Raw genomic sequence first — 23,250 nt, 5'->3', positions numbered from 1 at the left:
TCTTTAAGAGTTGACCCAAACTACCCCAATGAGCTGGAATGCACTGTACTTTAGAAAGCATATACTATCTAACTATTGTAAAATGCCAAGTAATTAAGACAAATGAATCTACACAACTTGATAAGTTGCAATTAGCTCAATTCAGATATTATCCCTTACTCTGAAAGTATCAGCTTGTCAATAGTTACACCAGAAAGAAAGTTTTTACATAGGGCACATCCAAAATATTAATATTAACTCTAGCTGACCTTTTGAATATACAGGTTTTCCAGTTACTCTTACTAACATAAATAGCATATTCCAGCATTTTAAAGAAAATGTTAGTGAAATTATGGTGTTATCACTACTGTGACTGGTTTACAATTAGATTCATTTTTTTATTTTCTAACACTCACAAATCCTATGCAAAATGATTACTGTTGATCTGGGAGAAACAGTCAAGTCTGAAAAAGCTATTAAGGAAATACAAAGCAAGCAAACCAACCTGTGACCAGTTACATTTTAAAATAAAGAAAATATTACACAGGAAGGGAGCAGAACAATAAAATGGAAACTGGAGAGACAAGAGAGTGCAGGTACTGGAAATGGGAACAAACAGCAAACTGCTAGAAGAATCAGCAGGGAAGGTAGCATCTGTACAGACAAAGGGTTAATCAATATTTCAGATTGACATCGCACATCATGAGTGAGGTGGGGAGACAGCTTGTATAAAGAGGTGAAGGGGAGGTCTCAGGCAGGAGCTGGTAGGTGATAGATGAAAAAAGACAGAGGGGCTACGGAGCCAGACAGGGAGGAGGGTGTGGTTGTCTGAGGATGGAAGTTGACAAGTGGTGCTAAAAAATGACCAGATACTGGAATCTGACAAGGTGACAGGTGGCATCAGATAAAAGAGGAATGATGGCCAGATGGAACCAGTGCAGAGGGGCCAAAAGGCCCAATAGGTTGAGTAAATGGGTGACTGCCATATGGAACTAGGTGGGGGAGGGGAGCATGTGGACAAGAGGAGAGAAAAATGAACGCAGGAGGTGTAAGCAACTCGAAATTCAAAGAATCAACATTCATAGCAACACACACAAAATGCTGCAGGAACTCAAGCAGCATCAATGGTAATGAATAAACAGTCAACATCCAATGCAAGATATAAGATGGTGTCTTCTAGCTTGTGGATGGCCTCACCTTGGCAGCAGAGAGGGCAGAGGACAGACAGGTCAGTGTGGCAAAGGAAAGGGGAGTTGAAAAGACATACAACAGGGAGTTCAAGACAGTAATTGTAAACAGAACAAATCTTTAGCTTAATAACCACCTTGGCAAATGACTGGTCCCACCAATGTAAAGGAGGCCACATTACAAGTATCAAATTAAATCTACAAAGTTGGAGGAGGTACACGTGAATCTCTGCATTATCTGAAAGAGCTGCTTAGGTCCTTGGTGGTGAGGGAAGTGGTGCAAGAATAGTGTTGTACTTTCTATGATTGCAAAAAATGTGCTAGAAGACAGGGAGAGGTGGGTAGGGAGGAATGAGTAAACCAGAGTCATAGTGGTCCCTGTGGAAAACTTAAAGGGGCAGGAACGTGAAGTCACAACGAGTGGTGCAATCATATAGACCATAAGACATAGGAATGGAATTAGGCCATTCGGCTCATTGGTTCCGCTCTACCATTTCGAGGCTGTTCTAATTCTCGTTTCAGCCCCAACCTCTGCCTTCTCCCCATATCCCTTCATGCCCTTACCAGTCAAGAATCTATCAACCTCTCCCTTAAATATAAATAAAGACTTGGCCTCCACAGCTACCTGTGACAAAGAACTCCACAGATTCGCTACTGTCTGGCTAAAGAAATTCCACCTTACCTTTGTTCTAAAAGGACACCGTCTATTCTGAGGCTGTGTCCTGTGTAATAGCACATTGGTGTTAGCTGAAATCAATGCAGAGTCTGATGGAGTTCAGACAATAGAGGAGAAGTAAGCAAGGGAAAGTTGTGTTTCAAGAGCTAAAGATGAAGTTCAAAAATTGAGATGTTTCAATATTCTAAGATTTGGACATGACTATTCACATGTAAAATAGAAACTGACCTATATGATTAAATTGGTAGCCAACATGCTAGAAGATGATGCAACCGTAAACTTCAGCAATTTCCTGATTCAATTGCCTGTTCCAACTGTAGAATGAAATGAAAAAATGGGTTGCAATTTTTTGCCCGATTCCACAAATCCTCTAAAAAAAATTACTGGAAATAAAGCTGATATTCAGTTCAGAGCCAAGAATGGCTCTGTTGGTCCCCATTTCTTACGCATATCCTTTCTCAATGCCAATAGGAAACGGAGAAGCACCTACCATCTTTAAACTGATTCTATTATCAATGTTGTGAAACAAAAATATTTATTCCATGGGCCTCATTTTGGAACTCAATATTTTGAAATCTTCCAAATCATTTTGAAAACCTACATAAACATCTACTGTATTCCTTGCCAACTTTAATACCTTCATTTAATCAAACAAATCATGCTAGATGGCACAGCGACTAGGTCTTGGATCAAAACACAAAAGTACAACTGCAGATGCTGTGGATCAAAGAATACGTACACAACGTATTCAGCTGGAAGAACTCAGCCGGTCAGGCAGCATCCGTAAGAAAAGCGTAGCCAATGTTTCAGGCTGAGGCCCTTCATCAGGATTGGGGGGGGTTAGAGAGAGCTGAAGCCCAGTAAGAGATAGGAGAGGGGGTAGGGCCTGGAGGCACCAGGTGGAGAACCATTCAGAGGAAAGAAAAAAGGGGGGGAAGGGGATAAGCATGAAAGAACTGTAGAGATTTTTGCAGGGATCGTTCCCTCTGCAACTACCTGGTCCACACGTCCCTCCCCATAGAACTCCCACCTGGCACTTACCCTGCAAGTGCAAATGCTACACCTGTCCCCACATCTCCCCCCATACCATCATTCCGGGCCCCAGACAGTCCATCCAGGTGAGGCAACACTTCACCTGCGAGTCTGCCGGAGACGTCAATTGCATCTGGTGCTCCCAGTGCGGCCTCCTCTACATCGGTGAGACCCGACGCAGATTGGGGGACCACTTCGTCGAGCACCTACACTCCGTCCGTCACAATAGACAGGACCTGCCGGTTGCCACCCACTTCAACTCTGCCTCTCATTCCCATCTAGATATGTCCATACATGGCCTCCTCTACTGCCATGATGAGGCCAAACTCAGATTGGAGCTGCAACATCTCATCTACCATCTGGGTAGCCTCCAGCATGGTGGTATGAACATTGAATTCTCCAATTTCCGATAATTCCCTCCCCCTCCCCTATCCCAGGTCCCTCTCTCCCCTTTCAACTTTCTGCTTCTTTATCTCTACAATTCTTTCATGCTTATCCCCTCCCCCTCATCTTTCCTCTGATTGGTTTTCCACCTGGCGCCTCTAGGCCCTACCCCCTCCCCTATCTCTATTACTGGGCTTCAGCCCTCTCTTCCCCCCCATTCCTGATGAAGGGTCTCAGCCCGAAACGTTGGCTAATATTTTCTCATGGATGCTGCCTGACCTGCTGAGTTATTCCAGTGTTGTGTACGTAGGTCTTGGATCACCTGGACAATAGTGATTCCTACATCAGGCTGCCGTTTATTGATTACAGCTCAGCATTCAACACAATCATGGACCTGAAACTTGGCATGTCACCAATAACTCTCACAAACTTTTATAGATATACCATGAAGAGCATTCTAACTGGTTGCATCACCTTCTGGTAGAGAGGCCACTGCACAGGATCAGAAAAAGTTGCAGTATTGTAAACGTACCCAGCCCCATCATGGGCACTAGCCTCCCTAGCATTCAGGGCAGTTTCAAAAAGCAATGCCTCAAAGAGGTGGCATTTATCATTAAGGACACCCATCACCCAGGACATGCCGTTTTCTCATTGCTACCATCAAGGTGGTGATATAGCAGCCTGAAGACACACACTCAACATTTCAAGAACAGTTTTTTTCCTCTTTCACTACCAGATTTCTGGACAGTGAACCCATGAACACTACCTCACTTTTTCAAATTACTTATATAATGTGCTCTTTATATATTTATTTAAATAATTTAAAAAACAATGTATTGCTGCTGCAAAACAACAAATTTCACAACACATGCCACTAATTCATAGTTCTAACACCAGGTTCAATACTGACCTCTAGTGTTCTTGGTTTGGAACTAGTACGTTATCAGAGTAACAACATGGATTGCGTCCACGCACTCTGCATTACCGCCAGATCCCAAGGGACATGCAGATATGATTGTGCGGGCAAACGTGGGGGAGTAGATATGCAGTAGACATTGACAAGAATGTTGTATGAATACAACTGGATTAAGATGGAATATTTAGTGTAAGCAGATACCCAATTGCTTGGACAGAGAATTCCCCAAATCTTTTGGCAATTAAATCACCAAATATTAATAAAGCAGTTAGGTGATTATCGTTTTATTGAGGAAACACTGGATTATATTATAAAAAATCTTAACACAGACACATTACTCTTGAGGAAGAAAGGGTTGATGTAAATGAAGTGATTAAAACATTTAAATGTAATATAATACACATCTGAGTAATATCTGAACCCTATAGCAGATTTTACAAGAATCTGCAATTACACCAAAAATAGCAAAGGGCATTCCATCAGAAAACTAGTCACTGCAATTTAAAATATTAAAACCATCAGAAAAAGAAATCTCAGTGTCAGACTGGGACAAGCTCGAGGAAGGAACTCATGACAGGAAGAAATTAAATAATAATTATAGAAAAAGACAGAACTAGACAGAAAAGGTTTAAAGGGATATGGCCCAAATGGGACTAGCTTAGATGGAGGGGTGGGCCAAAGGGCCCATTTTCATGTTGCATTACCACAAGTTAAAAGTCCTAAATTATGGCAAGGTTACTTTTGATGGCATTGGACAAGAACTTGCAGAGGGCAATTGAGAAAGGCTGCTTGTAGGTTAAGAAGCATCTGGTAGTGGGAGGCTTTTAGAAGTAAGATGTTCTTATTAGAGTAAAGGCCAAGACTGGTAGAATTACAAAACCCTGATGAAGAGGAATACTCAGACTCTAATCTGGAGAAAGAAAGCCCAAGTCAGGTATATACAGCAGGGATCAAAGAAATCTTTTGCATTCAAGGGATACATGAGTACATATTTTTGAGAATCCAAAAAGATTAAGTACATAAAGAGCCAAAGGGTAACCAAGGACGAATAGGTGCCAATAAGGATCAGTGTCGTTGTCCACGGGTGGTGTCATCAAAGATAGGCAAGGTCTCACATGAGTACTTTGATTTTATATAAACACAAAAAACCTACAGCACAATACAGGCCCTTTGGCCCACAAAGCTGTGCGAAACATGTCCTTACCCTAGAACTACCTAGGCTTACCCATATCCCTGTATTTTTCTAAGCTCCATTTACCCATCCAGGAGTCTCTTAAAAGACCGTATCGTTTCAGACTCCACCATCGCTGCCAGCAGCCCATTCCACACACTCACCACTCTCTGGGTCAAAACTTAAGCCTGACACCTCCTCTGTGCCTACTTCCAAGCACCTTAAAACTATGCCCTCTCGTGCTAGCCATTTCAGCCCTGGAAAAAGCCTCTGACTATCCACATAATCAATGCCTCTCATTATCTTGTTCTCCCTTATCAGGTCACCTCTCATCCTGTCACTCCAAGGAGAAAAGGCCAACCTATTTTCATAAGGCATGCTCCCCAACATCCTTGTAAATCTCCTCTGCACCCTTTCTATGGTTTCCACATTTATCATGATCATCATGGAAAAAAGTGACATTGTAGAACATATTGACATTACAAAAGCAGTTAAGACCATAAGGTACATGAGCAGAAGTAGGCCATTTGGCCCATTAAGTCTGCTCTGCCATTCAATCACGGGCTGATACAATTCAATTCTTCCAGTCATCCCCACTCCACTGCCTTCTCCCCATACCCTTTGATGTCCTCAAATCAAGAACGTATCTATCTCTGCCTTCCATGCACCCAATGACTTGGCCTTCACAGCCACTCATGGCAACAAATTCCACAGATTTACCACCTTCTGACTAAAGTAATTTCTCCACATCTCTGTTCTAAATGGACATCCTTCAATCCTGAAGACATTCCCTCTTGTCCTAGACTCCCCAACCATGGGAAATAACTTTACCATATCGAATCTGTTCAAGTCCTTTAACATTCAGAATGTTTCAATGAGATCCCCCCTCATTTTCCTGAACTCCAGGAAATGCAGCTCAATAGCTGGCAAACATTCCTCATACAGTAACCCCATCTATCTCTGCCTTAGATGCACCCAATGACTTGGCCTCCATAGCCGCTCATGGCAACAAAATCCACAGATTTACCACTTTCTGACTGAAGTAACTTCTCTGCATCTCTGTTCTAAATTGACGTCCTCCATGCCCCCGTCTAAGATTCCCATACCATGGGAAATAACTTTGCCGTATCTAATTGGAATGTTTCTGAGATCGCCCCTCATTCTCCTGAACTCCAGGGAATACAGACCAAGAACTGCCAGACATTTCTCATACAATAACCCTTTCATTCCTGGAATTATTCTTCTGAATCTTCTTTGAACCCTCTCCAGTGTCAGTATACACTTACTAAAATAAGGAGCCCAAAACTGCACACAATATTTCAAGTGTGGTCTCACGAGTGCCTTATAGAGCCTCAACATCACATCCTTTCTCTTATATTCTATACCTCTAGAAATGAAGGCCAACATTACATTCGCTATCTTCACCACCAACTCAACCTGAAGGTTAACTTTTAGGGTGTCTTACACAAGGACTCCAAAGTCCTTTTGCATCTCTGCATTTTGAATACTCTCCCCATCTAAATAATAGTCTGCCCATTTATTTTTTCCACCAAAATGCATGACCATACCAGACCATTTCCAACATTGTATTTCATCTTCCACTTCCTTGCCCATTCCCCTAAACTATCTAAGTCTCTCTGCAGGCTCTCCATTTCCTCAGCACTACATGCTTCTCCACCTATCTTTGTACCATCGTCAATCTTAGCCACAAATCCATTAATCTCATAGTCCAAATCAATGACATACATCCTAAACAGCAGTGGTCCTAAAACTGACCCCATGGAACTCCACTGGTAACTGGCAGCCAGCCAGAATAGGATCCCTTACCACTTGCTATTGCTCTTAGGGATTCTAATTCTGTGCAGGGTATTAGGAGAGGGGATAAATTACATAAGGTTTCGTTATACGCGGACAATTTATTAGTTTACATTTCAAATCCTAAGAAATCTATTCCTTCTATGTTATCTATATTTATGGAATTTGGTACTTTTTCTGGATATAAACTTAACTTACATAAAAGTGAATTATTTCCTATTAATAATTATTTTTATTATTATGATCAAATACCTTTTAATATTGCCAAAAACCTTTTACTTAACTTGGTATCAAAATTACAAAAAATTTTAAAGACCTATATAGGTATAATTTCTTCCCTTTAGTTGAATATACTCAACAGGCGCTTTCTAAATGGTCACCTATGCCGATGTCATTGATAGGTCGAATAAATGCTATAAAAATGGTTATTCTACCGAAACTTTTATGCATATTTCAAGCAGTTCCCTCTTTTGTTCCAAAAACATTTTTTGATAAAATAGACTCTTGGATTTTATCTTATGTTTGGAATAATAAAAGCTCTAGAGTGAATAAACTTTTATTGCAAAAATCAAAAAAAGATGGAGGACTGGCTTTACCAAACTTTAGATTTTATTATTGGGCAATTAATATTCATTATATTACTTTTTGGATTTATAATATAGATGACCAAGATCGCCCTTCATGGTTACAGTTGGAGGAAAATTCAGTAATGGGGTTTTCGTTAGCTTCTTTATTAGGAGCTCCTCGTCCGTTTTCGCTCTCCAGAATAGGTAGACAAGCTCTTAACCCTATTGTTAAACATACTTTAAAAATTTGGTTTCAATTTTGTAGATTTTTTGAATTAAATTATCTTTTACTTTCTAGTAATATTTATTCTCATTTCTTTTTTAAACCATCAACTTTGGATAAGGCTTTTTTAACATGGAAAATTAAGGGAATAAAAACGTTTTTAGATTTGTTTTTACAAGACTGTTTAATGTATTTTTTACAGTTAATGGATAAATATATCTCTAATACACGCTTTTTCAGGTATTTACAGGTTAGGAATTTCTTACGTGATTTTTTACCAAATTACCCCTTGGCCTGCTCTTCAAATTTTGCTTATATTATTTTTCAGTTTAAACCTTTTCAAAAACGATTAATAGCTATCATTTATAAACAGTTAATGAATGCTCGCATGTCGCCTAATGATAGGGTTCAACGTACCTGGGAAGTAGAACTTCAACATTCACTTTCAGATAATCAATGGAGTAAAATTTATTATTTAGTCAATAATTCATCTATCTGTGCACGCCATATCTTAATTCAGTTTAAGATAGTACAGAGGGCCCATATGTCCAAAGATAAATTGGCGCATATTTTTCCGAATATAAGCCCTATTTGTGACAGACGTAACACAGAAATGGCTACTCTAACTCATATGTTTTGGTCATGTGCAAGTTTAAATAATTTTCGGGGGGATGTGTTTGGAATATTATCTAAAGTTATAGATATGGATGTTCAACCTAATCCACTTACAGCAATTTTTCAGATTATTCCAGAGGAAGCAAGCAATGTGTCTGCTTCCGCCCACATGTGATAGCTTTTTCCAACATTACTGGCTAGGAGAGCTATTTTGCTACATTGGAAAGAATCTAACCCACCTACTGTTTTCTATTGGCTCTCCTCCATTATGTCATGTCTAAGCTTGGAGAAAATTAGAAGCCGGACATTTGATACATCCTTTAATTTTGAACAAGTCTGGCAACCTTTTATTCATTATTTTCACGATTTAATTTATTTTAATTTATTTATTTTTCTTTATTCTCTTTGGGGAAAATCATTATCCATGAAGGTTTGGAGATGACTGGAAGGATGCATTTTTTTTTCCCCTCTCTCTGTTTTTTCTAATTTTATCCTCAATTAGACTGCCCAATCTTTCTTTTTCTTTCCTTTTTTTCTTTTTCTTTTTTTTTGTTTTTTGTTTGTTCAGTTAGTGGGGCTTTTTTCCTTATCAATAAAATTTCTAATTTTTTTTATGATTGCTATGAGGAGTTGTAGTTTTTTTTTTAACCATTGTATATATAACAGCATAATATTTTACTTATTTGATTTTGACATTATATACTTCTTGTTTTTACTGTTGCTGTTTATATGTCTTTTATATTATCTACTTGTTAAACTCCTCTTCCGATTTGTATATTCTTTATTTGGAAATCAATAAAAAAGATTGAAAAATGAAAAATGAAAAGGATCCCTTTATTCCCACTCTCTACTTTCTGCCAACCAGCCAATGCTCCACCCACGATAGTAACTGCCCTGTAGTTCCATGGTCTCTTATCTTGCTAAGCAGCCTCATGTGCGGCACCTTGTCAAAGGTCTTCTGAAAATCCAAGTACACCATATCTACTGCATCTCCTTTGTCTACCTGGCTTGTAATTTCCTCAAAAAATTGCAGTAGGTTAGTCAGGCAGAACTTTCCTTCCAGAAAACCATGCTGGCTTTGGCCTATCTTGTCATGTGCCTCCAGGTACTCTGTAATCTCATCCCTAACAATCGATTACAATAACTTCCCAACCACTGATGTCAGGCTAACAGGTCTATAGTTTCCTTTCTGCTGCCTCCCACCCTTCTTAAATAGTGGAATAACATCTGCAATTTTCCAGTCATTCAGTACAATGCCAGAATCTATTGATTCTTGAAAGATCGTCGTTGATGCCTCTGCAATCTCTCCAGCTACTTCCTTTAGAACCTGTGGGTGCATTCCATCAGGTCCAGGAGACTTATCCACCCTCAGACCATTAAGCTTCCTGAGCACCTTCTCAGTCGTAATTTTCACTGCACATACTTCACTTTCCTGACACTCTTGAATGTCCGGTATACTGCAGGTGTCTTCCACTGTGGAGACTGATACAAAATACGGATGCAGTTCCTCTACCATCTCTACACCTCTCATTACAATATCTCCAGCATCATTTTCTATTGGTCCTATATCTACTCTCAACTTTCTTTTACCCTTTATATACTTAAAAAAGCTTTCAGTATCTTCTTTGATATTAGTCACCAGCTTCCTTTCATAATTCATCTTTTCCTTCCTAATAAACTTCTTAGTTTCATAATTCATCTTTTCCTTCCTAATAAACTTCTTAGTTTCCTTCTGCAAGTTTTTAAAAGCTTCCCAATCCTCCATCTTCCCACTAGCTTTGGCTTCCTTGTATGCCCTCTCTTTTGCTTTTACTTTGGCTCTGACTTCACTTGTCAGCCATGGAGCAGCATCAAGTTGGATAAATCAAATATATACTAGAATATTGCAGGAAGCAAGGAAAGAGACTGCTATGGCCCTGGCATATATAAAACACAAAATAATTGATTGCTAAGTATTCACCCCTTTTAATATGACACAACAAATCATCACTGGTGCAGCCAATTGGTTTTAGAAGTCACATAATTAGTTAAATGGAAATCACTTGTCTGCAGTCAAGGTGTTTCAATTGATAGTAAAAAAAAATACACCTGTATCTGGAAGGTCCAATTGCTGGTAAGCCAATATCCTGGCAAAAACTACACCATGAAAACAAAAGAACACTCCAGGCACCTCTGTGCAAAGGTCATTGAAAAGCACAAGTCAAGGGATTGGAGACAAGAAAGTTTCCAAGTCAATGAGTATCTCTTGGAGTACAGTTAAGTCAATCATCAAGAAATGGAAAGAATATGTCACAGCTGTAAATATACCTAGGGCAGGGCACCCTCAAAAACTAAGTGACCACGCAAGAAGGGGACTAGTGAGGGAGGCCACCAAGAATCCCATGACAACTCTGGAGGAGTTACAAGCTTCAGTGGCTGAGATAGGAGAGACTGTGCAAACAACTCCTGTTCCCAGGTGCTTCACCAATCAGTTTTATGGGAGAGTGGCAAATTGAAAGTCACTGTTGGAAAAAAAAACTCACATGAAATCTCAGCATGAGTTTGCCAGAAAGCATATGGGAAACTCTGAAGTCAGCCAGAAGGTTCTATGGCCTGATGGAACCAAAATTGAGTTATTTTGACCACCAGACTAAGTGCTATGTTTGGCACAAGCCAAACACTGCACATCAAAAACACACTATCCCTACCGTGAAGCATTGTGGTGGCTGCATCATGCTGTGGGGATGCTTCACTGCAGCAGGTCTAGAAGACTTGTGAAGGTAGGAGGGTAAAATGAATGCAGCAAAGTACCGGAGGAAAACCTGATGCAGTTCCCTTGCAGAATGCAACTTGGGAGAAGATTTGTTTTCCAGTAAGACAATGACCCGAGGCATAAAGCCAAAGCTTTATGAATTAAAAACAACAAAGTTAATGTCCTGAAGTAGCCAAGGCAGAGTCCAGACCTTAATCCAATTGAGATTTTGTGACTGGACTTGAAAATGGCTGTTGCTCACGAGCCCCTTGCAATCTGACAGAACTTGATTGATTTTGTAAAGAAGAATGGGGAAAAATTGCTGTGCCCAGATGTGCAAATCAGATAGAGACCTATCCACACAGACTCAGGGCTATAATTGCTTCCAAAGGCACATCTACTAAATACTGACTTGAAGGGGGTGAGTAATTATGCAATTATTATGTGTTTCATACTTGTAATTAATTTAGATCACTTTGTAGAGATCCGTTCTCACTTTGACATGGAAGTCTTTTCTGTTGATCAGTGGCAAAAAAAGCCAAATTTAATCCACTGTGGTTCAATGTTGTATAACAATAAAACATGAAAACTTCCAAGGGTTGGGGGGGGGGGGGGGGGAATGTCCCTTTATTTAAGAAGCAATATCAGTCTTGGAAAATGTACCGGAAGAAATTCTGAGAGGTAGGTTCGACCTACACTTGAAAGGGTAAGGAATGATTCGGAGTAGTCAAAATGGCTTTGTGCATACGAAAGTGTCTTTCCAACTTGCTCAAGGTAACCAAGAGGATTTATGAGGCACTTCCAGATGGACTAAAGCAAACCTTTGACATAGGTCCCACATGGTAGGCTGGGTCCAGAAGATGAGGTCATATCAGATCTAGGAACTTGATATAGAATTGGCTAGAGTAAGAAATCAAAGGGTGGTAGCAGAGTAGGCTTTCAGATTGGAGGCCTGAAATGGTATGCCACACAGATTGGTTCTGGGCTCCAGGTTTGTCACAGATCAATGACTTAGATGAGAAATGTAGATGGCAGAGTTAAGTTTGTGGACAACACTAATAACTGGTGTCACATTGGGCACTAAAGGTAACAACAACACAATTTAGATCAAATGGGTAAGTGGACAAGGGAATAGCACAGAGAATTTATTTTTAACAAATGCAAAGGAATGTAGTTTTGGAAGTAAAACCAAGGCCTTGGGAAGTGTTGTTGAATTGAGACACCCAAGGGTTACAAGTACACACATCTCTGAAAGTGGCTACACATGTAGACAAGGTAAAGAAGGTGGATGGTATGTTTACCTGAATTGGACAGGGCATCAAGTACAAGAGTTAGGATGCACATTCCAACTATACAAGATGCTGGTGAAACTGTACTTGATTATGTTCATTTCTGGTTGCCATCTACAGGAAGGATACAATTAAGATAGAAACGGTGAAAAAAATTCACAAAGAAGTTGACACTGGATGGCTTGAGTTGTGAAGAGAAACTGAATAGGCTGGGGCTGTCTTCCTTAGAACAATGGGAGCCAAGGAATGACCTTAGAAAGATTTAGAAGATAAGTGGTTTAGATAAGGTGGATGGTCACAGCCAATCAATTTCCCAAGGCAGGGTAATCTTGAAGAAGGGGGTACAGGTTTTAAGATGAGAAGCAAAAGATTTAAGGGGATCTGAAGAGCAAGTTCCATCCCATACAGAGGGTGGGGAATATAGACACAAGCTATCAGAGAAAGTGGTAGAGACAGGTAAAATTACAATATTTAAAAAGACATTTAGGCAGCTTTATGGTTGAAAAAGAAAATAAAGGAAGATGCAAGAGACTGCAGATACTGGAATCACAAGCAATACAAACTGGAAGAACTTAAGAGTCAGGCAGCACTTTGAGGGAAATGGATAGTTGCCATTTTGTGTTGACACGACTTCTGGACTAAAAGAGAGGAGAGATAGCAGTATATACACACACACAAAGATTTCCTCTATTTGTGTGTGAAGGTTTACAAGGGTTATTGGCCAAAGGCAGTTAGGTGGGACTAGCTCAGAGAGGCACTTTGGTCAGAATAGATCAGTTAAACCAAAGGATCCATTTCTGTGCTGTGAAATGTCATTTGTTTTCACTTGACTCTTATATCCTTCATCTTTAAGAATAAAAAGTACTTCAATAAATCTAATCAAGATCTTTTAGAAATGGGGGACGTCACGTGATGACGTAGGATCGAGACGCTGGAACTCAGCCCTCCCGTAAAAAAGTTAATAAATTAATGTTTAAGTGAAGAAAAGTCAATCAATACTTTTTTAAGGTTACTCATAAACTACTCTGGATTGTTTTAAGCTATGCCTCATAAACAGAGGATGAAGAAAACTACTTCCGCGAAGACCGCTCAAGTTGGAACAGAATCAAGGCCTACTTCTACCGAAGAACCGCGGACTCAGGTATAACACACCACCGGTGAAACAGAAGGAGACCGCGGCAGCATCGGCCATTTCTAAAGGAAAAGATCAACGAGAACTGCGCAAGCATAAAGGAACGAGCATGCGCAAACGAGTGCAACCAGAACTACAAAACCCAGCAACGACTGAAACCGACAGTGAAAGTGAGTCTGAGAGAGAGTCGGACTCTCTGGAAAAATCAGACGAAGATGGAGAAGAAGAAGAAGATGAAAGTTCCTCTGAAAACACAAAAAAGACTTTGAGGCAAATAATGCATAAATTAGAAAAATTAAATGCATTAAAAGTAATTAAAGAAAAAATAACAAAAATGGAGGCTATGTTTGATAAAATGACAAAGAAACAGGAAAAAATGGAAAAGAAAATTACAGATTTGGAAGTCAAAGTGGAAGAAATGGATGGAAGAATGAAGAAGATGGAAGATGATAATGATGCCTGGACATCAGAAAGAAAACAACTCGTGGGAAAAATTGATAAGCTCGAAAATTTTAGTAGACGCAACAATATTAAAATTGTTGGACTTAAAGAAGGTACCGAAGGAGAAGACTCAATAAATTTTTTTCAAAAATGGGATACCTGAAAAATTGGAAATGGGAGAAGAAACTTCAATTGAGATTGAAAGGGTGCACAGAGCCTTAAGACCAAGATCTCAAGATGATCAAAATCCGCGATCAATTCTGATAAGATGTTTAAGATACCAGGATAAAGAAAAGATTTTGAAGGCAGCTGCCCAAGGTGCTAAAAGAAGAAAAGGTCCATTGATGATAGCAGAGAAACCAGTTCTTTTTTATCCTGATATAAGTTATAACCTTTTGAAGAGAAAGAAAGAATTCAACCCAGCTAAAAATGTTTTATGGAAAAAAGGTTATAAGTTTTTAATGCGTCACCCAGCAACACTGATAATTTTTTTGGAGGAGGGAAAAAGATTTTTTTCTGATTATCGAGAAGCGGAGGTGTTCGCACAAAAACTCCCATCTCTTCGCTAATTAAACGTAGAGACTTTTAAATGTAATGGTTAAAGATGAAGACAGAGATAGTGAATGGAACTGATGGACATTTAAGGATGATATAAGGGAGAAAAGTAAAATTTTAGAAATAATAACTGAGAATAGTATGTTTTTTTTATATATATACTTTTTATGTTGCGGGGGGGCTGGGGAGCTTTGAATCGGTTACTACGGGATTCACGTGTGTAATCATGGCGATTGCCATGACCCGTACAATAGAGGGGGGTAATGTTGTGATTTTTTTCTTTCACAACATTAGTAGGGGGGTATTTTGTTTTTTTCTTTACTTTCTATTTTTCTTCTATTCTTTTGCCTGGATGATTGGTGGGGACACACATAGCAACATGGAGACTTCTAAAAAGATTTCCCAGGATACAATGAAAGTTGAAAGATTAGATATTATTATAGATTGGAGTAACATAATTAAAAATAATGACTAATCTATTGAATTTTTTAAGTTTTAATGTTAATGGGCTTAATGGACCAATAAAAAGAAAAAGAATTTTAACATATATTAAAAAAATGAAAATAGATATAGCTTTCTTACAAGAAACTCATTTAACGGATATAGAACATCAGAAATTAAAAAGAGACTGGGTTGGAAATGTTATTGCAGCTTCATTTAACTCAAAGGTGAGAGGAGTTGCAATTTTGGTTAATAAAAATTTACCAATTAAAATACAAAATGTATTAACTGATTCAGCAGGAAGATATTTAATTATACATTGTCAAATTTTTTCAGAACTATGGACTCTTATGAATATTTATGCACCAAATGAAAATGATGTAAAATTTATACAGGAGGTTTTTTTGAATTTGGCTAACGCACATGATAAAATATTAATAGGTGGAGATTTTAATTTTTGTTTAGATCCAGTTTTAGATAGATCAACAAAGGCTATTACAAAATCAAAAGTAGCAAAATTAACTTTATCATTGATGAAAGATTTAAATTTGATTGATATATGGAGAAGAATCAATCCAAAAGAAAGGGATTATTCATTCTATTCAAATAGACATAAAACATACTCTAAGATAGATTTTTTCCTATTATCAACAAATACTCAAGATAGAGTGAAAAATGTGGAATATAAAGCAAGAATATTGTCTGATCACTCTCCTTTAATAATGACAATGATGGATAAAGAGGTATCAATTTATAGATGGAGATTTAATTCAATTCTATTAAAACGTCAAGATTTTTGTGATTTTGTGAAAAAGCAGATTCAGTTCTTTTTAGATACAAATTTACATTCAGTTGATGATAAATTTATATTATGGGAAGCGATGAAAGCATATTTGAGAGGCCAGATAATAAGTTATACTTCTAAAATTAAGAAGGAATATATGATAGAAATAGATCAATTGGAAAAAGAGATTATAAAATTAGAAAAAGAATCTCAAAGAAATATGACAGAAGAAAAACGAAGACAACTTATTAATAAGTTAAAATATAATACACTCCAGACATATCGAACAAAAAAAGTAATTATGAGAACTAAACAGAGATATTATGAACTAGGTGAAAGATCACATAAAGTTCTTGCATGGCAGTTAAAAACAGATCAGATTTCCAAAGCAATAAAAGCAATTCGAACAAAAGTGAATGAAATTACTTATAAGCCTCTAGAAATTAATGAGGCTTTTAAGAATTTTTATTCTGAGTTGTATAAATCAGAATCAAAGAATGATGATGTTAAGATAGAAGAATTTTTATCACAAATAACTCTTCCAAAATTAAATACAGAAGAACAAAAGGGATTAGATACGCCTTTTACATTGAAGGAAGTTGAGGAAGCTTTGGGATCACTTCAAAGTAATAAATCTCCAGGAGAAGATGGTTTTCCACCTGAATTTTATAAAAAGTTTAAAGATTTATTAATTCCTCCTTTTATGGAGTTAATATATCAAGCGGAAAGAACGCATAAACTTCCAGAATCTTTTTCAACAGCTATTTTAATAGTATTGCCAAAAACAGATAAGAGACCTTTTAAAACCAGCATCATATAGACCTATTTCTTTATTAAACACCGATTATAAAATAATAGCAAAAATCTTATCTAATAGATTATCTAAATGCTTACCAAAATTAGTGCATATGGATCAAACAGGATTTATCAAAAATAGACAATCGGCAGATAATGTAACCCAGTTATTTAGTATAATCCATTTAGCGCAAAAGAGGGAGGAAATGAGTGTGGCAGTTGCTTTAGATGCAGAAAAAGCATTTGATAGATTGGAACGGGATTTTTTATTTAAGGTATTGGAAAAATATGGATTAGGAACATCATTTATAAAATGGATTAAAACCTTAAATACTAATCCCAAAGCTAAAGTAGTGACAAATGGTCAAATTTCAACATCATTTCAGTTAACAAGATCAACTAGGCAAGGTTGCCCATTATCACCTGCTTTGTTTGTGTTGGCAATAGAACCACTAGCTAAATTAATTAGAATGGATCCAGATATTAAGGGTTTTAGAGTTAATCAGGAAGTATACAAGATTAACTTATTTGCTGATGATGTTCTACTTTATTTAACAGATCCACTACATTCACTACGCAAATTATCCTATAGATTAGAAGAATATGGGAAAATATCGGGTTATAAAATAAATTGGGATAAAAGTGAAATTTTACCTCTTACTAAAGGAGATTATAATCAATGTCGATTAATAACTCAATTTAGATGGCCAGCAAATGGTATAAAATATTTAGGTATAACAGTTGATAATGACATAAAAAACTTATACAAATTAAATTATTTACCACTTTTGAAAAAAATTCAGGAAGATCTTGATAAATGGATGGCATTACCAATAACATTAGTAGGTAGAGTAAATACTATAAAAATGAATATATTCCCTAGACTACAATATTTATTTCAATCATTACCAATACAATTACCCCAGAAGTTTTTTCAAGAGTTAAACAAATATGTGAGGAAATTTCTCTGGAAAGGTAAGATGTCAAGAATATCGTTGGAAAAATTGACATGGAAATTTGATCTAGGAGGATTACAACTTCCAAATTTTAAGAATTATTATAAAGCAAATCAACTTAGATTTATTGCATCTTTTTTCGAGAAAGATAAACCGGCATGGGTTAGAATAGAACTAGATAAAATAGAAGATTTTATATACAAATGGGAATCCAAATGGATACGGGAAAAGAAAGAATCTCCTATATTAAAACATTTGATTGATTTATGGAATAAGATAAATGTTGATGATGAGACAAAAAAATCTTTATTAGCAAAGAGATCTTTAATTCAAAATAGACTTATTCCTTTCACAATGGACAATCAACTTTTATATAATTGGATTCAAAAAGGGATTAGATATATAGGGAATTGTTTTGAAGGAGGTATATTAATGTCATTTGATCAATTAAAGAATAAATATATAATACTTTATTTTGTTACTTTCAATTAAGGGCTTATTTAAGAGAAAAATTAGGTCAAACAATGTTATTGCCGAAACCTAATGAAATAGAAATTTTAATTCAAAAAGGAAATATTAAAAAATTTGTATCTTGTATGTATAATTTGATTCAAAAACAGGCAATTAAACAAAGAGTTCATAAGTCAAGACAAAAATGGGAAAGTGATTTGAATATTAAAATTGAAGAAACAAATTGGTCAAGACTATGTCTTTTATAGCATGACAAATACAATAAATGTTCGGTTAAGATTAGTGCAGTATAATTTTCTACATCAATTATATATTACACCACAAAAAATAAATAAATTAAATCCAAACTTATCGGATCAGTGTTTCCGATGTAACCAGGAAACTGGTACTTTTTTTACATTCTACATGGTCTTGTTCTAAAATTCAACCTTTTTGGACAAATTTAAGACTTTTACTGGAACAAATTACAGGAACACAATTTCCTCATAATCCAATATTACTCTTATTAGGTGATATTGAAGGGATAAAACCAAAACTCAAACTAAATAAATACCAGAAAGAATTTATAAAAATTGCACTGGCAGTAGCCAAAAAAGCTATTGCAGTTACTTGGAAATCGGATACATATTTAAGTATAGATTCTTGGAAGAAAGAAATTTATGGTTGTATTCGATTAGAAAAAATTACTTATAATTTAAGAGATAAATATGAAACATTTCTGAAAATTTGGAGCCCTTATTTACAAAAGACAGGATTAAATCTATAAATGTTCTGAAGATGAAACAATTGGTTATTTGGGGAAAGAAATAAATGTACATATTAAAGTTATTACGAATCCAATGGAGCATGTGGAGATCTTCCAACAACCAGGCATTCTTTCTTTCTTTTTTTTCTATAGGGCAGTTAGGGGGGAGGGGATAAGGGGAGGGGGGAAGGGTTATATACATTGTTTTTCCATACTTCATTTTGTAACTACTTAAAAATGCAATAAAAAAAAGTTTTAAAAAAATCTTTTAGAAATGGAGACAATAGAAATTACACAAATAATACTTATCATCAGATATCTTAAGCTATTTTATCAGAGCTTTTCTTTTAGTAGCAGAAGCACTCAAATTTATTCTGGGCAAGGAAAAACAAATCTTTAATTTTAAAAATTGACAAAAATAAACCTCAGTGTCATACTGGGTCAGTGGACTCGTGGTTGGAGGAAATTAAATAATTTAATAAATGCAACTGCTAGGTCAATTACATGCATTTAAACTAGTGACAAACTTACAGAACAATACAACAGAGGAACAGACTCTTAGGCCATCTTAAAATTCAGTGCATGAAGCATGTAATCTAGGTAGGGAATTAAAGGGCTCAATACAAAATATAACAGCAGAATGGTTATTTTTCAAACACATTTGTGCAGTTCCCTTGACTTATGATGATTGTTAATTATTATTTTTTCTCTTCTATATTAGGTATTGCATTGAACTGCTGCTGCTAAGTTAACAAATTTCACAACACATGCCGATAATAATAAAACTGATTCTGCTAGATGCAGAATATCAAAACAACAAATGTAATAGATTGTGGAAAATCAGCACCAAAGAAAATGTCTCTCTCACATATTGACCAACACACTCAAATCATTCTTTATATGTTGGGTATCAGTTCACATTACACAAAGAAAAGGATACTGGTCAGTCTGAGGGCGCCGAAAGTGTTCAGGAAGGTTTGCCTCATACAGAAGTTGAGCCTTGGTGTTTCCCATATCTTGCATACACTGTGGAGCAGAAGTAAACAGTCAGCAAATCTTAAATAACTGCTCCAGCCAAAGTGAGCAGAATGTACTACAATATTAAATACACCCATTTCATTTTGAGTAATATGTCATTTATTAGTAAAAGTCAAGTATAATAACAATTTTTACCTGTATTTGTTCTGGTGTCCATTGATCCAAGTTAACAGACTTTACTCGTGATATATGAACACCAAGATTACGGTGGATCCCCGCACACCGGATACAAATGAAAACACCAAGATTCCAAGAAGCCCATCTTGGACCTGCAGGAAAAGTGTAACAAAAATGTCAAATTAAATCTTCATTTGATTCCATCTCTCCCCCCCGATACACAAATGGAATTTCTACTGCTATTTTTCTTAAATTTACTTCAAACATTTCTATGGTAAAATAAGACAAAGATGCTTCAAATCCCAAAGACAGGAATCTTGATTATGAAATCAAATTGAAAAAGGGAAGAAAAGCACGATGCAAAGCTAACAAGACTTAATAATGAATATTGTCAGTTTGATGATGACAAGAAAGGCCTTTAAAATGAAATTATGATGTATCATCCAGTGGCCCAGGGATTACTAGCTCCAGACTGAAATCACTGTAAAATTCTTGACAGCCAAGTCCATGAAATTAAACATTTAACTCAAACTATTCTGGACTTAGAATTGTATTAACTGAGGATATAAAGTTGGGAGTCTGAAAGTACAGAAATGGGTCCTTCATTCTCCCATATCAACTACACTAATTCTATTTGCCCATACATTGCTGCATCCTTCTAAGCTTCCCTATTTAAGAGCCTCTCTACATGCCTCTTAATTGCATCAGATTCCACCATCTTCTCTGACAGCATGTTCCAGATCTCAATTACTCTCTACAACACTTGCCCCTCAGATCCTGTTTAAAATTGTGATCTCTTAAATTGGACTAATGCGTTCTGTTCTTGATAGCCCTCACAATGGGGGGGGGGGGAAGGAATAATCTGTCTTTGACCCACCTATGCCTCTCAACCTTTATGCTTCTATCAGGCACCTTTCAGTCTCCTTTACTCCAAGGGAAACAAGCCCAACTTATCCAACATCTCCCCAAAACTCCAATCTAAGTAATGTCCTAGTTAATCTCCTCTATGCTCTCTCCAATGCAATCATATTCTTCCTATAGTGTAGTGATCAGAACTACAAACGAAACTAGGCTATTCTGCTATAGTACATGCAAAGTTTCAAAGTGCATTATCAATGAATGTATATATTATACAATCTTGTGATAAATTATACAACCTCTCCAATGTTTGCTTACAGGCAGTCGCAAAGCAAGGAACCCAAAAGAATCCAATATGAAAAAATAAGACCAACCCCTCAGTGCCCACAGAGAGAGAGGAAAAAAGCCCCCAAAAAATCATAAAAAAGCAGTTTGAGTTGATTATGTTTAAAAGGAGTAATCAACACCACCAAACCCAAGAAACAAGTATGTCTGGCCAAGAGTTAATCACAGTGGGTACTTTCCAACATGAAATTTTTAGTTCAGAAAAGTATCAGACTAGGTCAGAAAGTAACATTTTTGTTCAAAAAAAAGGATAAAATCATGGAACTATAGAGATTGAAAATGTAAATCATATTACCCCAGAAAAAGATACAAACTAGAATGTCCACATGTTCTGCACATAGCTCAATTACAAAATCTGGAAAGGTGGTTGTAATTTTGTTACATTTTTAGCTTCTTCTCCTAAACCTTTATAGGAAGCCCTCCATCGACCAAGGGGGGTCCAAACTCCCTCAATTGACAGATTTTTTTCTTCAAATTTGTGGTAACAAATGTTTAGGTGGACTTGACCACTGGTCTATTGAAACCAGAATGAAACTGAAAATTTCTGCACTGAAATTCTGCACAAGGCCAGCTGAAATTTATACCAATGAGAATATACTTGAGAGAAAGAACCTATGCCACCGAAATACCTTAGCCTGTGTTATAACCATTTACATTGACGAAGTAATATGGATGTTTCTACCGGAAGGGGATTAACCATCCTTACAAATCTACATCTGACTAAAGTTCAAAGACAAATCATAACTGCCCTGGCTATGCATTATTAAGCATTGCTTAAACAGGCTGGGTGGGTGGAGGCAATGGGAAACAGGACAGCATGTAGTTTTTAATGTCCCTTTAAAATTTGATATAAAAAATGTACAGTCGCCAGCATTTAACATTCAGGAACAGCAAAGAAAAAAAATCATCTAAAAAGATGTGTAAACTTGTCAGGGATGAATGACGATCTATTGCTTCAATCACCAAAGAATAAACACTAAATGGGGTAATTTCAATGAAAATGTTGATTGAATAATCACATCAATTTTGAGATCTAATGGAAGAAGCTTCCCCCAAATACAACACTCAACACTATTTGAATTACCAATGGTTGCATAAAAGAGCAATTTGAGCACAAAAACTCATTGCAAGTCATCAATCTTCTTAGAACATAGAACAGCACAGGCCCTTCATCCTATCAAGTTGAGCTGACATTTTAATATATTTTATGATCAATCTATCCCTTAACTTCTACATAGCTCGTAACTCTCCATTTTTCCCCACCCATGCACCTATCTAAGAATTGCTTAAATGCTCCTAGGTATCAGCATCAATCATCACCTCTGGGAGACAATTCCAGACACCTACTATTCTTTTGAAGCTTCCCAGACAATGTTTATAATACAAGTTTATGACACTATAATACATTGAAGAGGACATTATCCTGTTGAGTTTTTAAAAACTTTGTCACAACCTGGCATGCCATCATCTTGAACTAAAAGGTGCTCCAATACTACCCACCAATACGATACAGGATTACCATTTCAAAAATTACTGTACATCATTGAAAGTAGATACTTGAATATATATTTTAATATACATTTTCAGAATGTTTTTATTGATAACTACTTAATACATAATTTTAACCACTACCCCCCTCTATATATTGTTCATGGAATAATTGTAAGTTAGATTTAATTAATTTATAAAGTATGTTATAAAATCCAATTGCACGGAAATAAGTGCAATGATTGCCAGCATAATAACCCAAGCAATGAGGGATATAGAACCAGCTTTAATATCACTGATATAATGAAAATTTGTTAACTTTGCAGCAGCAGTACCATAATTCATAATTCAGTACCATAATACCATAACCATAATTCAGTTTTTTTCCCCGATGGTTAAGTATACACAGTATATGCATATTAAATGAATGAATGAATGATCTTTATTGTCATTATACATACCGTAGATTCCGGACTACAGAGCGCACCTGATTAAAAGCC

At 36.7% G+C, this 23,250-nt stretch overlaps 1 protein-coding gene across 2 annotated transcripts in view; it reads right to left on the bottom strand.

Annotated features, from left to right (window-relative positions):
* The window catches only part of smap1 (small ArfGAP 1), a 132,821-nt gene that overhangs the window by 70,676 nt on the left and 38,895 nt on the right, over nucleotides 1-23,250 (bottom strand). For both annotated transcript variants that reach the window (XM_059982302.1, XM_059982303.1), the window contains exons 2-3: nucleotides 20,078-20,211; nucleotides 19,845-19,930 (exon numbers count right to left, since the gene is read on the bottom strand). In XM_059982302.1, coding sequence (XP_059838285.1) covers nucleotides 19,845-19,930; nucleotides 20,078-20,211 — 220 coding nt within the window. The remainder of the gene's footprint in view (nucleotides 1-19,844; nucleotides 19,931-20,077; nucleotides 20,212-23,250) is intronic.

Source organism: Hypanus sabinus, chromosome 10, assembly GCF_030144855.1.
Source record: "Hypanus sabinus isolate sHypSab1 chromosome 10, sHypSab1.hap1, whole genome shotgun sequence".
NCBI lineage: Eukaryota > Metazoa > Chordata > Chondrichthyes > Myliobatiformes > Dasyatidae > Hypanus > Hypanus sabinus.
This window is presented reverse-complemented; position numbering and strand designations above follow the sequence as displayed.